Source organism: Ostrea edulis, chromosome 4 (assembly GCF_947568905.1).
Source record: "Ostrea edulis chromosome 4, xbOstEdul1.1, whole genome shotgun sequence".
In the NCBI taxonomy this organism is placed as follows: Eukaryota; Metazoa; Mollusca; class Bivalvia; order Ostreida; family Ostreidae; genus Ostrea; species Ostrea edulis.
Window position 1 is genome coordinate 61,485,386 of NC_079167.1, and position 18,104 is coordinate 61,503,489.

At 35.5% G+C, this 18,104-nt stretch overlaps 1 protein-coding gene across 1 annotated transcript; it reads right to left on the reverse strand.

Moving 5' to 3' along the window:
* Window positions 1-1,124: 1,124 nt before the first annotated feature.
* Window positions 1,125-6,087, reverse strand: LOC125671735 (acetylcholine receptor subunit alpha-like 2). Its single transcript, XM_048907603.2, has one exon. The coding sequence runs from the start codon at window positions 5,785-5,787 to the stop codon at window positions 4,597-4,599; it is 1,191 nt and encodes a 396-aa protein (XP_048763560.2). The 5' UTR covers window positions 5,788-6,087; the 3' UTR covers window positions 1,125-4,596.
* Between the last annotated feature and the right edge of the window lie 12,017 nt (window positions 6,088-18,104).

An 18,104-nucleotide genomic window follows, 5' to 3' on the forward strand; every position in this document is an offset into this window, starting at 1 on the left:
AGTACTGGTATGTTCCAAATTTCTCTTCAGCCAAACCGTTTTATACCCTTCTCCACCAGAATTTATTGCGGATGCATTAGATATATCGAATCGACATATGACTGAAAATCATTATTTTTAATAGATAACACCTCATCGATATATCTAGATGTGAAGTTGAAGGCCATAACAAAAGATTTTTGTCGTCTTATGTAGAAGGTTTTTGCATAAATTCTGCCTCCTAAGAATATAAAATAGGTCAGTTAATAATGGAGCACAATTCGTGCCCATGGGGATTCCAACAGACTGTTGGAAGACCTTATCGCCAAAGACTACGAATATATTGTTAATGAGCTCCAGTATGTTTTTAATATCAACTTCAGAGTATGTGCGCGTAGAATCAGAGTGGTGTTTAATCAAGCGTTTTTAATGACGGATATTTGCTTTACCCATTTTTATGAAAGAAGCAACTGTCTATGATGTCAAAAAATGGAGCCTATGATCTATTGTGATGAATGGTCGTGTAAAGTATTTAAAAGTACGATGAATATAAGAAACAGTGATTAATCTCATAACTCCTATAAGGAATATAAAATAGAGAGTTGGGCAAACACGAGCTGCAATAATGTAGCCCTCTCCGACTGTTTTTTTTTTTGGGGGGGGGGGACTACAATTAACTCATTAGGATCTCTTAGGGAGAGGTTTTCTAAGTTGCTAGAACTTAAAACTAATCCTTTTGGATATTTATACAATAAAATATATTCAAATCATATGCAAACCAAATATCTCTATGATTCATTCAGGCAACATTTTCGATCATTCTAAACATTTGCTGGCTTTCTTTACGTAAATAATATGATGTTCTGTTTCTTAGCCAATATCTAAATTTTCAACTTGCAACTTACGATTTGTGAGGCTCTATTCCACCGTTTTTAACAATTTAGATATACCAGTGAAACTTCTCTAAACCGGCCAGCTGTCGGACCGAAAAAAAACGGCCGGTTTAGAGGGGTGGCCGGTATACTGAGAATTTAACATTTAGAGACATTTCAGCTCAATTTTTATTAGATATTTCATTGACATACCACAAACCATATAATATGGTGTTCAAGGACTATTATTTCACTATTGGAAATAAAACGAAATAATTTACTAACATGTTTATTTTCAATTTATAGCACTAAAACTAATTAAACATGAATAAACATTTTTACATTGACATGCACAAATAATGGAAAACATTCCGTTTAAATAAAACTGCATTTGATATAGATATACAAATCTGTAGACTAGCAGCATTTATGTAGAATTTCAGCTTATGTTTTAATAAACAAAACAAACACATAGCCATTTGATTGCTGCAATTAATACACAGAGTAGGTACTGCTCACTTTGATATGGGGATCTATGATCAATTATCGGTGGAGATCAAACTAGACCGCTTGTACCTACAGGTAACTATTACCAGAAATAGTCTTACTGCAATCATCTAATTTTAACTTAAAATTTATAACAGGATACATAAAGAAAACACAGAGGCCTATTATTGGTATTCCTCTTACCTTTAAAAACTCTGTTTACGTCCATTGCTTATATCGTTAACAAATTTGTTTTGACGTTTTTGAAAAGTAGAGTAGTAAAAATATAATTTTAATTGTGATGTTTCTTAGGAATTTTAAGTCTATGGAAACCTCCAAAAAATTATTTATCTATTGAAAATTATCATTAACAGTCATGGGTTTGTTGTTTATTAACTACCGCTTATATCCATGGTGCAACAATATGGCGTATTGATTGTAGTCATTCAATATGTGCATATCTGTTTATAGCATTTCGTACCGAAATTTGAAAGGGTCAATTGGATTAGATAAGCACCAATTAGCACCCTGGACAGCACAGGTAAACTAAAGAACTTAAAGAGGCCACTCGTGTTTTTCACACCTCCGGTCGATAATTTCCCACCTGGCCGGTAGGTCAGTAATTTTGCACACCTGGCCAATCTTAATCACCCCTCTGGCCAAAATTTTCTAGTCTTCAAATAGTGGCCGGTATTATAAAGGTAAATTACACATGTTTGTTAACAATTGTACTTTAAAAAGTGGCCGATGTCCGGTTTTCAGGGGTGGTCGGTTTTGTGAGACTTTCTTTGTAAGGAAATATTAAGGTTTCTGCCGGGACTTTGAAAATCGGCCGATATTCAGGGAGAACCGGTTTTCTGAGAGGCCAGTTTGGAGAAGTTTCACTGTATTGCAATTTTTCGAATCATATTCGTGCCCCATGTTTGATTGTCAAGTTATTTGCATATGCACATATAAGGTAGTGGTTACATCAATGGACGAGTACGGAGGACAAAGAAATTTCGCCGGAATTGAAAAGATTTAAAGATATCAAGTTAAAAACAAACAACAGAGTGTAATTTTTTTCTGTCACCATATGATTTTCCTTTCTATGTTGGAATGACTCGAGTAACTACATTTTCGCGCTGATTGTCAATGTTTAGGTTTTTAAGTAGACCAACCAACGAGATATCGCGATAACAAGCATGGCGGAGCAGACATTCAGGTTATTCATAAAAATATTTTGCACCATTACGAACATCCTATGGAATTGTAGCCCTCTCCCGAAAATGTCAGAAAAAAAATTAAAACATCGGAGATGGCTATATTATTGCAGCTAGACAAACACGGACCCCTGGATATACCAGAGGTGGGATCAGTGCCTAGGAGGAGTAAGCATTCCTTGTCGACCGGTCACACCCGCCATGAACCCTATATCTTGATCAGGTCAATGTAGTCCTCCGTAGTCAAAATCAATGCTACGTTTTGAAGTTGTTGATTTGAAATTAGTTTTAGGATTTGAAATTTACTAAAATTCTTTAAATTTGTTGAGAGTCTACTTTTGATTTACAACACTTCTGGCAAGTTGTGACACAATATGTTTGAAGTTTCTCCTTCACAGCAAGTAATATATTCATGAGGAGCAAAAATAGAGGCTTGGTAGAACATTTGCTGAATCTAGCAATGAATCTAATTTTGTAAGGATTTTGTGAAATTACTTAAAATGATATTAACAATGGATTGATCTTCCCTGTGTAAAACTTATACGCTACCAATTTTAATGCACCAGATGCGCATTTCAACAAATAATGTCTCGTCAGTGATGCTCAATCGAAATGTTTTAAATCCGAAATAACAATAAACTTGCTTGAGCTATTTTAGGGGAAAACAGAGTGCCAAAAAGTGGAGTCAAATTCGTCTAAGGATAAGAGCAATGAAGGGAGATAATACTTAATTTTGAAATGAATTTCTAAATTTTATAACAGCAATTAAATATACATCCGTATTTCCAAGCTAGTAACGAAGTACTTAGCTACTGGGCTGTAGAGACCCTCGGGGACTAACAGTCCACCAGCAGAGGCCTCGACCCAGGGCTCATAATGTAAAACTTATACGGTACCAATTTTAATGCACCAGATGCGCATTTCAACAAATAATGTCTCTTCAGTATATATCTATTTACAAATTAATTGCTTCGTAATGTTAAATAATAAATATTGAAAGAAAATACTACCAATATATGTTTATTTTTCAATTTCTGATGAAACTGCATCAATGTAAATAAGAACGCTTCACAAAGATAACTGAAATAATTCAAAAGATTGCTTTACATAGACAAGGAGTATCTACTGGACTAACGGCGTGTCACTGAACGGTAAATCAATTACACAATAACATAGGATGAAAAATGATGATGAAAAGTTTAAATATGTTTTTGTTTCAATGTTTTACATCCCTTCGATTTTTCACTCATTTTGTGATGTCACCAGGTGTAATGGAGTGTACCATTTAGACCTATGCGTGGCGCTCATGGCCGTAGTATTTGGGGTTCATTGCCATGCCAACACTTGTCGTGACCTTCGTATTTTTGGTCTCGTTCAAAAGAAACCCGAGACTATATATCACATCTAAATGCCGCTTGTTAGGCAAAGGAGAATACCCTACCCATTTTTACGTATTAGGTTTTATACTGTTTAACGTCCCTCTCGAGAATTTTAAACTCATATGGAGACGTCACCATTGTCGATGAAGGGCTGCAATCTTTAGGCCTATGCTCGGTGCTTATGACCTTTGAGCACGGAGGAATCTGTATCATGCCACACCTTCTGTGACACGGGACCTTGGTTTTTGCGGTCTCGTCTAAAGGACCGCCCCATTTAGTCGCCTTTTCCGACAAGCAAGGGGGTACTGAGGATCTATTCTAACCACCGGATAAGAGTGGAGTTTAAACCCAGAATCTCTCGTTTACGAACCGAAACCTGTATCCCTTTGATCCACGGCTTCGGTAGGGATATATGTACAGTATAATTTCATGTTGTGAGTGGTTCCTATCAGTAACAATTTATTGAAAATAACGTTAATTAGAATTTCTTTAAACTATTGCACAATAATCATACGGAACAAACCAACATTTCATATCAAAAGTAATTCAATTGAGAATGTCAATATTGACAATTGATAGTCGATAACCATTAATGAAATTCTCTGTTTAATATTGCAATATATTAATATGAATCAATTCTCTGCAGTCAGAGCCGTGTTCAATCCGAAATACAATAATTTACGAAATCTTTACCATGATGGCGTAAACACAAACCAACAAAACAAAGACCCCAAAGGAGACACAGAAGCATGTCATGTCAAAAATAATTCGCAGTCTCTCCCAGGTAAGTGATGGCTGCTCCGGTTTCAGATTTTCTTCATCATTCTGGATTTTTCCATTCATCAAAGACTGGTCATCTTGTCTATATATACTTGATCTAAGGTCTGCTATTCTTGCTATGCGACTTACAAACTTTGGTATTGGCTCATTTTCACGTTTAAAGAAAATGCGAAGCCCAATAATGGTTAGAATTACAATTATTCCACTCTCCAACATCATCACCATCATGACATAACACATGATCGGAACAGGGTCGGAATTTTTTGGAAGAGATGCACTGAATATTGTCATAAAAACAGCAAAAGAAAGCAAAACTGTCATGGCGAAGGAAACTCGTTCTCCTGATTCTGGTGGAATTAAGAATACACAGGCGTTTAAAATTCCCAAACACAATATTGGTATGCATGTATTTAGTATCAAAAACTCTGACCGTCGTCTCACTGTGATCTCGAAAACAGAACAAGAATATACATCGAATCTGGAGGAATATGCGTTCATACTGTATATATCCCATTCTCCATATTTCTCATTAATAACAGATCTCATCCCTGTTTCCATTCTAAGTTCATTTCCAATGCGATCAATGGTTAAAAATTTAGCTGAACATTTGTGTTCGTCAAAGGGGTAGTATTTAACGTTAGGTTGACACGTGACACTTACCGTCCCTCCTTTAATCCATATAAGTTGGCCATTGGCATAAACTCTTATTGGAAACGAATCACCTGGAAAAACTGGGATTCTGTCTATGGGATTGGCTAGGGTAATCACTGGTGTCCAAACATGGTCCTCTGGGACTACCAAATGTGACACATTGCCAAACTTAGTAGGATTCCATCTTAAGAATACATCACGCCAGCGTACGTCAAGCCCCATTGCGATAGATAATTGTCCAGTTACGTCATTAAATTCGCTGATTCCTCGTGGCAGAAATGTTATCTTCAGAAGAAGAGTGTCATTGTCGTTTAACGTTGGGATTAGAACTTTATTGTAGGTGGAATTTTGAAATAATTCGTTGTACAGATGAAGACTGTATTTTTCTCCATCTACAAAACCTAAGAAGAATAAATAGATACACAAAAGACTCCTCATCACTGGAAGTACGATTGCGTCGATATAGAACTAGATTGTATCAATAACTGAGCATGTCTGCCGTAATATTGGTGAAAAGTAAACACGACTGAAAAACAGAAATCATCACAGAAAATGTTTTCCTAGCCTGTCTTCTATAACGTTGATGTTGTGCATATCACGGATGAATTGGATGCATTTATATAAGTTAGATATTTTTTTTAATTTTACAAAAAAAGATTGATTGACTTTATCTTTTACCAAGAAAACGATTTGATGGAATATAAATTGAATTTCTCTGAATTAATTCCATGATATCGTAATTCTCGGTGCGTTTCATGTATTGCTCAGTTTGAAATTGTCAGTGTTACTATTCTTTATCTGCAGGTGCAACATTTCCAAGAAAAATGAATTTAGACATTTTTTGTTCAGTGTAGGGACACGTAATGAGATTGAATGTACTGTTTATCACTATAAACCTTTCTCATCATAAAAAATGGTGGAGATATTAAAGATGATATTGAGTTTACGTAATGTTTGAAAGTCAGTTTCTCGACTAACGTTACAGAGAACAAAACAGCAACAAACCTTGCGAGCTGTGTCCTAAACGTAGGCTAAACTTCACGTTCAGATCACTTCTGGAATCATTCCATCTCATTCATGAGTATCCGAATTCTAGAAAAGAAATATAAAAATACTAAAAGACCTACTTTTACTACTCCTTTTCTTAGATTGATTGATCGTTTATGGTTTTACGCCGTTTTTGGTAATATTTCAGCCATTTTACGGCGGTGTTTTAGTCAACGAGAAGATCATTGGATTCAAATACTAGGCAATGTTTTTTTTCCACACGAATGCATTGATAAAGCAGAAAATGTAAGAAATCTTACAAGTTCTTAAGGGAATAGCGGGAACGTGATGAGATGTTTTGTTTTCCTAATACACAAAGACGTCACTGTAGTCATGGACATCGTTCAAACAAAAAAGAACAAATATGCCTCACTTGATTTACTGTTACCTTACGTCAACAAACAATTAGGGCTATATTACATTCAAACAAACCTTTCCTCTGTTCCATTGAAAGTTTTAAATAGGAATTTTGAAGAAGTCAAAGCAAGTCCATACTTAGGTTTTTCAACGCCAGAACATAGACTAAATTCTATGATTGTTGCTCATCAGAGGCTTTTTGAACAACAGCGGGTTACGGATGATATTCCTTCAGAATCACTATGTCGGTTCCTTAAACTTAAATTTACTAACAAAACAAAAGACACCGTCAACAGAAAGAACTCTGTTAAAAATCCTTATATTGCATATTTCAAGACTACGCCTTATATTTCCTACAATTATACTTTTACTATTGCATTTGCTTATTACAAATTGTACAGTGCGTAGATATAGGCCACCTACACGTTCTTTCCTTTTTCTTTCAACTATATAGTCCATCTGGACATGTCATTACTGGTTATGTCAATATAGTTGAAAATGACGACGTAAATTCCAGTTATTTTAAAAGGACCAAACTTCAGACAGCTCTGGTTTACATTTCTATCATGCATTCTGTCAAAGATTAGAATTCATTTATTTCAATCAATGGAACGGATGAATTTGAGTTACCGAACGTGTACTGGATTCCAAAACTTACAAAACCCCTTTTTATTGTAGGATCCAGTTAATGTTCTACCAAATCCCTATCTTTACTCCTCACATGCACGAAATATTAACTGATGTTAACATCAGACTATTGAGCCACAACATATACAAGAAGTTGGTGTAAATCAAATGTACATTTTCAAAAATTAAACAAAAAATTAAAAAATTTGAAATCACAAAACTACTTTTCAACACTTTACAACACCATTTCTCACCATGAATTAAATACTCTGCATTTTGACGTCATAGACAGTTGCTTCGGTATTAAAATGGAACACGGACATTTTCACATCTTTTGATCAGTCATCCAAACATTACTTTGTTACACGACATTCTGATTCTGTGCGCAATTATTCTGGAGATCCCTGTGAGCTCGAAATAAAGGACACCAAAGAGTCATCCACTTCTGCTTCATACTTAGATATTTTATTGAAAGTAGACATTAACGGCAAATTGACAACTCAACTGTATGACAAACGGGATGATTTCAGCTTCTCCATCGTCAACTTCCCATATTTGTGTAGCAATATTCCATTATCACCTGCATATGGTGTTTATATATCTCAACTAATTCGATATGCAATAGTTTGTTTTGCGTATGGTCAGTTTTTAAATCGGTGAGCTACTGACAAACAAGTTGATGGTACACGGGTTTCAACAGTCTCGATTGAAGTCAGCATTTCGCAAATTCTATGGTCGTTATAACGATCTAGTTCGTCAATACAACCTATCATTGGGTCAAATGCTGTCTGACGTGTTTCATATCGATTGTTAAGCCGTTCTTGCCACACTGATTTTAACTGCAGATAACTCCGTTTACCTGACCAAGATATAGGGCTCACGGTGGGCGTGACCGGTCGACAGGGGATGCTTACTCCTCCTAGGCACCTGATCCCACCTCTAGTGTGTCCAGGGGTCCGTGTTTGCCCAACTATATATTTTGTATTGCTTGTAGGAGTTATGAGATTGATCACTGTTCGTTATCTTCACCTTTTATTTAAAAAGATGTTGGAGTTTGGGTTTGATAGAGAGTAAAACAACGAATTACTAAGAGGCATTTGATATTTTGATTTCCAGGTATTATAAGTTGTCATTTAGCAAATTCATACAAAAACTTTTGTTGTTTCATAAGGGGGGGGATGTTTACAAACCAAAACACAGCAAAAAAGTTTACTCCATGATCAATTGCAAATGAGATTAAAGTGTGCGAAATGAAGATAAACCACTTTTTACTCAAATAATATAAAGTAATTTGACAAATTATGAGGTTGTTCTTTTTTATATCAATAAGGATTCTAAAATATATGACGTTTTACAACCTGGTTTTAAGGAACATATGTTTCTACCCCTAATGAAAAGGAGTTGAAATAAAGAGCAATTAATTAATTAACAATTACATTAAAGATGATAAACAATTACTAATGGATTCTACCTTTGCATATAAAAAATATATCATTTGCAAAATTACAAAGCTTTTAAAAATATTCGAGTTGAAATTGTAAGCATGAATCCAGTGGTAGCGTACGTAGTTCTTTGTTTAAAACTAAACGTGACTTTTGAAGAATTTTGTCTTCTGAAAGGAAACTTTAAGTATACGTTGGATTATCAAATGAGCAAGTAAAGCCAAGTTCGATTATAATACAGTTGTAATATGAAGTTAAAACAAGAATATGAACAAGTAGAAATACCAATCTCCTAAAGAATACAAACTTAAGAGAAGGGAAAACATGGACAACTGGACGCACCAGAGGTGGAAACAGCTGTCTAGGAGTAGGCATCCCATGTGAACCGGTCACACCGGCCGTGAATCCGATATCTTGATCAGGTAAACAAAGTAGTCCGTAGTTAATATTAGTATGTAAAGAACGGTTGTATTAGTGAATTAGATCGTTATTACGACCATAGAATTTACGAAATACTGAATTTAAACGAGACTGTTCAAACATCCTGTAACTTCAATGCACTTGTCATTAACCTGTCTCTATTTAAAAATTGATTCATTTCAGAGACATAAACGCCACATGCAGGTGATAAATGTAAAATAGATTTATTTTTTTTGGTGTTGAGAATAAGACGACTCCAAAGTAACAACAAGGGAACAGATAAGAACAACAAATATTTCTGGAAAATATGTCAAAATCATTTAACACCTCAACATAGGCTAGTAATCAATAAATTTCGGGTCCATCTACAAAGGAACAACAATTTTCATTCTAAATGCCTTCTCTTGTTACCGATGCCCGTCAACTTTTGGCATCATGCTGATAGTTGAGTCATACAATATATAAACAAGGCCCGTGCCTAGTTTTGAAAATGTAAAGTTTAGATTATCAAATTCATCTTTGCGTCTGTTTTGAAATCTGGAGTTTTAGCTATTTTTAACTTTAAAGTACTTTCATATCATTAATCAAATATAAAAGCATTTCCCTCAAATTCTACATCTGTACATACCATTTTAAAGTTCTTACACAAATATAGATGAACATCTTATTTGATATGGTATAAATAGGCAAGGCTAGTACAATTATTTAATTATACACCACTGAATGCAAAATAAGTCTGAGTTAAAGTACCAGTCAGTGCTTAGATTAAGTATCTTTAATGTAAACAAAATTTCACTTTTAAATTTTAATGTGAAAATAACCATTGAGTGCACAGTGTATACTGAGTTTATATAACTACATGTATAATGTATATGTTTAATGGCAGTTTCTAATTAACAGAGAGAAATTTTAATTATTGGGTTTTTTTTATGTATACATGTACTGCGGAAACTCTGAAAGACAGCTCTGTCGTGCAAATGAGGAAAATTGAGTGTTGTTCTCAACCCACAGGCCTAAAAAAAAATTAGAGTAGATCAATGTTCTTGGAATTTTCTTTCGAGATACAATTAATAACGTAGAAGAGGAAAATCTTTTTCACTCTTGCTGCACAGCAGGCTCCGATTGATGTATGCTTCCTGTTTAGCGGAGAAGCAGACAATGAACAAGGTGAAAGAATATGTTTGCTAAGCTTTACAACAACATGATGCCAAAGTAAGTTATCACAGATACATGCATATAGTAGTTACGTGTAAAGTTAAAAAACACACCAAGCAAAAGTTTTGCTATACAAGTCTTAACAGTCACCTGATTAACATACACTTCTTCAACAAACAGCTCAATCAAAAAAGTGTAATTTTTTTTTAATCAAATGTGTGAAGTTTTCCAGATTTATCTTTTTAAATATCCAAGACTAAAACAGCACTTTAATTTTTTTAAGTACTGAATTTTCACTATATGATTGCTGTTTCTTGAGGCCTCACTAACTACATGTACTCTGGTATCATAAATTCCACAATTTTCATAATCATACTTATAGTATTTCGTCACAATGCATTGAAGTAAAGATGATTTTACCAGATAAAATGTATAAGCACTCATTTACCTATTTAGCTTTGCCCTAGATAAACTGCACTCCTGACTCTGGGTGGGGAATTTCACTGTTTTATCATTGAGTCGTGTGCTTGTCATAATCATGCATAAAATATTTATTCACAATACATATAAGTAGATTGATTAAATATTGTTTCACTCAGGTGAGCAATTGCAAATGGTTGTCGTCCGTCGTGCGTTAACAATTGAACATTTTTAACTTCTTGATAACTACCAGTCCAATTCTTTTCATACTTGGCATGAAGCATTTTTGGGACAAGGGGGACATAAATTGATATTTTCAGGACTCCAGCACCCCTGGGGCCCTAGAGATGGGGCTAAAACTTCCCAAAATTGACCAATTTTCAAAAATGTTATTCTCTACAACCGCACACATGTAAGAAAAACTAAATGCCTAGTGATGTAGAGCAGGAAGGCCTCCACCGAAATTGTAACTTAGTACAAATAAATTGTAATTGTACTTTCACTACATGTATTTTTCTAGTCAGTCTCAAAGGGGGATCACACTTTACCTGACACCTATGTACATGTTTCAGCAGGTATTGTTTATTCAGGTGATCCCCCTTAATGGTTTGTTATACTTTTTACATAACAATTTACCTTATGTCATTCAATAAATGACATATTCGACAACTTGTTTTAACATGAAATAACTTTATCAGCTTTTACAAACACATATGACAGAACCGTGTTTTAATTGAAAGGCAGTTCAGGAAGTCTTTACCATGATGACATAAACACAAACCAACAAAACAAAGATCCCAAAGGAGACACAGAAGCATGTCATGTCAAAAATAATTCGCAGTCTCTCCCAGGTAAATGATGGCTGCTCCGGTTTCAGATTTTCTTCATCATTCTGGATTTTTCCATTCGTCACACACTGGCCACTTTTTCTATATTTGCCTGATCTAAAGCCTGTCATCCTTACTATGCGACTTACAAACTTTGGTATTGGTTCATGTTCACGTTTAGAGAAAATGCGAAGCTCAATCATTGTAAAAATCAATATAAACATACTTTCAAGCATCATCACCATTATATGACATAACACACGATCGGAACATGGTCGGAATTTTTTGGGAAGCGATACACTGAATATTGTCATAAATACAGCAAAAGAAAGCAAACCTGTCGTGGCGAAGGAAGCTCGTTCTCCTGATTCTGGTGGAATTAAGAATACACAAGCGTTTAAAATTCCCAAACACAATATTGGTATGCATGTATTTAGTGTCGAAAACTCTGACCGTCGTCTCACTGTGATCTCGAAAACAGAACAAGAATATACATCGAGTCTGGAGGAATATGCGTTCATACTGTGTATATCTCATTCTCCATATTTCTCATTAATAACAAACCTCTTCCCTGTTTCCATTCTAAGTTCATTTCCAATGCGATCACTGCTTACAAATTGAGCGGGACATTTATGTCCGTCAAAGGGGTAGTATTTTACGTTAAGTTGACACGTGACGCTTACCGTCCCTCCTTTAATCCATATAAGTTGGCCATTGGCATAAACTCTTATTGGAAATGAATCGTTTGAAGAAAATAAACCAGGGATTCTGTCTATGGGATTGGCTAGGGTAATCACTGGTGCCCAAACATGATCCTCTGGAACTACCAAATGTGACACATTGCCATACTTGGAAGGATTCCATCTTTAAAATCTGTCAATTCAGCGTACGTCGAGACCCATTGCGATGGATAAGTGTCCAGTGATGTCATTAACTTCGCTGATTCATCGTGGCAGAAATGTTATCTTCAGAAGAAGAGTGTCATTTAACGTTGGGATTATAACTTTATTGTAGGAGGAATTTCGGAATAATTCGTTATACAGATGTCGACTGTATTTCTCTCCGTTCACATGTTTAACAAGAGTACCGCAAACGGTACAGTATACATCTGTCGGACAGTGGAATTCAACCTGGAAGCATATTCTAACCTCTGAATACAACACACATTTTGAATAGAAAAGCCATAAAGTGGGTCATGGTGCACCAATCCATCTGACATGTGAACATACATACATCTGAAAAACTGTTTAACCTACTTCTACTCCTAAAGTACTGTAGGTCATAGTGCGCCAATCCAGCTGAAATGCAAACTGAACTTGTATTCCCCCAAGAAGAAGCCTATGACAAAATATCAGGGCAATATCTGTATCCGTAATAAAAAAAAAAAAAAAAGCTCGGAAATCTGTTTGACCTATTTTTGCTGAACAGTAGGTCAAGGATGGACCGACCAATCCAACTGAAATGCAAACTGAACTTGTATTTCTCTGAAAGGAAGCTTATGTGTAAATTTCGGGGCAAGATCTGTATCTGTAACGAAAAACAGTCCGGGAAAACTGATTGACCTACTAATAGCCTAAAGTAGGTCAAGGATAGACGAATCCAGCTGAAATGAAAACTCACTCTTACAATTATTGAGGGAGATATTGTGACCAAATTTCAAAGTTGTACATGCATCCGTTATGGAAAAAAGTCCGGGAAAACATGACCCAGGACGGACGGACAGCCAGCCAGCCAACTAGACGCACGGACAGCTCCATAACATAATGACGGGCGTATAAAAACCCAGAAAAATAAATAGATACTCAAAACATTCATCATCCCTTGAAAATCGATTGCGTTGATATTGAACTAGATTCAATATCTGAACATGTAGGCCTTGATATTGTTGAAAAACAGACACGACCGAATAATAAAAAACCGTCAGAGAAAATGCTTATCTAGCATGTCTTCTTTAACGTTAATGCTCAGCATAGCGTGGATCATATCAGTTATATGATATATCTGTTTTATTTTCCATGTAAAATTTGATTGACGTTATCTTTTACCAAGAAAATGTTTGGATAGAATTGGAATCTGAAATTCCCTGCATCTTTTCCATGATTTCGTAATTCTCAGGGTGTGTTAGTGTTAATCTTATTTATCTGCAGGTGCAAAATTTCGACGAAAGACGCTTTTTTCACTGGTTTCATATGTAATGAAACTTATGGAGGCTGCAAAATATTACAAACAACAAAGTTACAAGGGTTGTTACTACGGGTTAAAAGCACCAATCTGGCGTATGTAATATTTTTTAAAATTATACACTATCAAGTTATGTTACTAGTTTTGTAGACACTACATGTATTATCCTGAAGGTGTGGAATCTACTTCAAGCTGAAACGTTCTTTATTTCACTGTAAACGTAGTTTATGTGCCTTTGTTGCTTTCTATATACAATTATACCACAAACCTTTTATCAGTATATTGAATGATATCCAGTAACAGACGTAAACCATGCATTACATTATAACAAACGGGATGATTTCAGCTTCTTCATCGTCAACTTCTCATATTTATTCCATTATCACATGCATATGGTGGCTATGTCTCTGAGCTTGTTCTGTGTATGATCACTTTTTAAATCGAGAAAGGCTACTGACAAACAAGTTCATATTACAGGGGTTTCAACAGTTTCGTTTAAAGTCAGCATTTCACATGGTCTTTATAACAATCTAGTTTGCCAATACAACCTGTCATTAGGACAATTGGTGTTTGACGTGTTTCATGTCAATTGTTAGGTCGTCCTTTACAAACTGATTTTGACTACGGATTACTCCGTTTACCTTACCTTACTGCAGGGCTCAAAGCGGGTGTGCTAGGCACTTGATCCTACCTCTGATATATCCAGTGGTCTAAATTTGTCCTACTCTTAATTTTGTATTCTTTATAGGAGTTACATCTATGAAATTGATCACTGTTCATTATCTTCACCCTTTGATTGTCGTCGATCACGCACAGAAAAGATAGCTCCTGCAATGAAGCTAACGTAGTCCAGTCTTTTTACGTTTGATTTAATAACTTTTATAGACGGAATTGTTGTACACTGCATTTAAAATCAGGCTGAAATAAAATTTTACCTTCCAAAGAAAAAAAATTCCCGTTTACCTAAATTTGGATTTTTTTTGTTTTTTTTGATTTTTTGTTTTGTTTTAGGTTTTTCGTTTTGTTTTCAAAAGCTGGAACTTAGCTTCCTTGCAGGAGTTACCTTTTCCTGTGCGTGATCGACGACAATGCAGACAGCTTGAATTATTTTCGTTTATAAAACTCATTAAATTAAATATCAAAGGATTTTACTACGTTGGACTTGTATTACGAGATGTTGAAAGTTGTATGGTCCGAATTAAAACATTTTTTTCCATCTCGTAAAAACGCTATTAAATTATCGCACGTATGTAGTTAAGAGGCTGAATGACAAATCATACATTATTTCACCTGTTTTAACCAAACTTATTTGATTTTAAATCGGTGTTTACAAACAACCGCGTCACTCTGCCATTTCAAGTGACTGTCCCGTGGGGATCCGGGTTAGAAAAGGTCCTCAGTACCCCCTTGCTTGTCGTAAGAGGCGACTAATTGGGGCGGTCTTTCGGATGAGACCGCAAAAACCGAGGTCCCGTGTCACAGCAGGTGTGGCACGATAATGATCCCTCCCTGCTCAATGACCATAGGCGCCGAGCATAGGCCTAGATTTTGCAGCCCTTCACCGGCAGTGGTGACGTCTCCATATGAGTGAAATATTCTCGAGAGGGACGTAAAACAATATTCAATCAATCAATCAATTGACAGTCACGTGACCAGTTCAAACTTTCAGATCATTGGTGGTTCTATCTATGTAAAGCTAATACCTCTTAGTAATTCGTTGTTTTACGCTTTTTCAGTCCTAAAACTAGACAATTGCATATGTAGTAATACATCATGTTGGGATTCTCCTGACGCGCGCGGGCTATTTATAGACGTCTAACACTGTATAATTTATGCGTTATCCGGAACACATCGGGCTTTTCACGGAAAATATCGTGTTTTGGGTGAAAGACCCGAGGTTTTCCGGATGATTTATATATGTACCACACCATATTTACTTTCTAAATAATATTCTCACTATTTTCGTTTACTTGCAGATGTTTTCAAGCATGTAATTAAGGGAAAGTTAATAACTTTATAAAGTAATTAATCTGCTTTAAAGTAATGATGTACAAAAATAATACATGAACATCGGGTCATACAGCTTTAACGCCCTTTGGATAGGGATATTCGATCTGTTTCTTGGAACCTTGTTTACTACCTCTGTCCTATTTTCGAGTCATCCCTTGTTAGATATTTATATACAGATTGAGAACAAAATGGATAAGAAGCCCCTGTGAGCGAAGTAAACGTTTGTATAAGAATTCAAAAAGCGTTTTACAAGAATTTTGAAAGTTCGGCATTGACAGATGTGTTAGCGAGCAGCGACACCTATGGATAGAGATTGGAAAGAACACACGTAGCAAAACGTCATTAATGTACTTGTATTTACACATAGTACCGTGTGTGTGTGTGTACTTACAACAGGAAGTGTGGTATGTATAAAAAAAACAACGATATTTTATGATCTTATTAAGTTAACAAGTTAAACATCTTGTGTTTGTTTTATTTTTTGACTTAGTGACCGTAGCACTCCAATCCTAAATAGGGAGGACTTCTGAAAGTTTATTTCTGAACTGAATACTTGTAGCTTAACATTTAGATTGATAATGAGATTACCTTTTAATTCCATTCTTGAAAGCATGAATTCATTGTTAGCCTTTTAGATATTTCATATATTATAAAGTAAATCTGTCAATTTCTTACTATGGATCGTAAACTTCACATAGTTTTCATTGGTTTTGTGTCAATCTTTCTTTCCCTCGGTATCTCTTCCGATTCAACACTAATCCGCAGTTACGAACTTCCACATAAATTCATCCCAAATGAGGCAAAGCCTTTCGTACACACCGGACTCGTTCGTTTTCAAATTTGATGTGATACTTAAATGTATATTATACCAGGTGTAGAACTAAATTCAAATTCAATTCTCTTAGAAATATATATTCGATTAAAAGCAAGGTCGATTTAAAAAGGCTATGTTTTGGGAAAATTGTTGAAAAAATTATCTTTTACAATGTTGTGTTCGGGGGGGGGGGGGGGGGGGGGACTTTCATTCATTGGATATAAAATTTGAAAGGAGTTAAATTAGAATTCAAGTCTTTTTCAGTATGTTTATTTTATTTTATTTTTTCTTTATTTGTGAAACAACATACTGTCACAAAGAAAATGACAAAGCCGGGAGAGACAATGGTACCCACAGGCGCTTGCTTAATATTTTTCATGGTAAGTTAATGGTTTTAAAATAAATATCCATCAGTATGGAGTATATGAAACGGCGGATTCTGTGGATTACTTCCCGTTCTCTCTGTAATTTCTGCTTCCGTTGTTCATCATAAGCTTTTTGATTTTACAAAATGCTGACCTCCTCATAACATCATTATATACATGTACAATAGTTTCCGTTCTTCGTTTTAGCAACACCCTATTTATTGCTATGATACTTGTTCGATTTCACTTTCACAATGTAGGAATAAGTGGCGACTTGAGACCGGTAGGGGACATGCGTTGCGATGCAGTATTTACCGGGTGCTTGTTTCTTTTTACTTTTATCATGTATGAATAAGCGATAGGATTATTGATAGTTTAACTTCACTTCCGATAACTTTTCACTCATGAATATGGAGACGTCACCTTTGCCAGCCACGTTGAAGGGCTGTAAAATTTAGGCTTATGCTCGGCGCTCACGGCCTTTGAACAGAGAGGGATCTTTATCGTGACACACCTGCTGTGACACGGGGCCTTGGATCTTGCGGTCTCATCCGAAGGACCGTCCCATTTAGTCGCCTCTTGCGACAAGCAAAGGGTACTCAGAACCAATTCTAACCAGGATCCCCATGGGATGGTATTCTACAGTAAATTCAAGTATAGAGTGACAAAGTACGTATATTTTACAGTTTACTTCAAACCTACTTTATGTATAATATATGTTTTGATTAATTGAATATTGTTTAACGTCCCTCTAGAGAATCTTTCACTCATATAGAGACGTCTGTATGATCTGACATTCTTTTAATCAATGATAGTTTTAAATTAAAATGTGGTTAAAATTCTTCATAATGCACGAATTTTATTGAAAACGTTGTCGTGAGTATAAAAGAGAAACATTTTTTCCTGTTCTTTTGAATACTATGAAAAGGTGAAGATAACAAACAGTGATCAATTTTATGATTATAACTCCTATAAGGAATACAAAATTAAGAGTTGGGCAAATACGGACCCCTGGGTATACCAGAGGTAGGATCAGGTACCTGGGAGGAGTAAGCATCCCCTGTCAACTGGTCACACCATAACTACTATA

Bases quoted from the DNA above. Each gene is read 5' to 3' on its own strand.
- LOC125671735 (XM_048907603.2), bottom strand. From the start codon at position 5,787: ATGAGGAGTCTTTTGTGTATCTATTTATTCTTCTTAGGTTTTGTAGAT.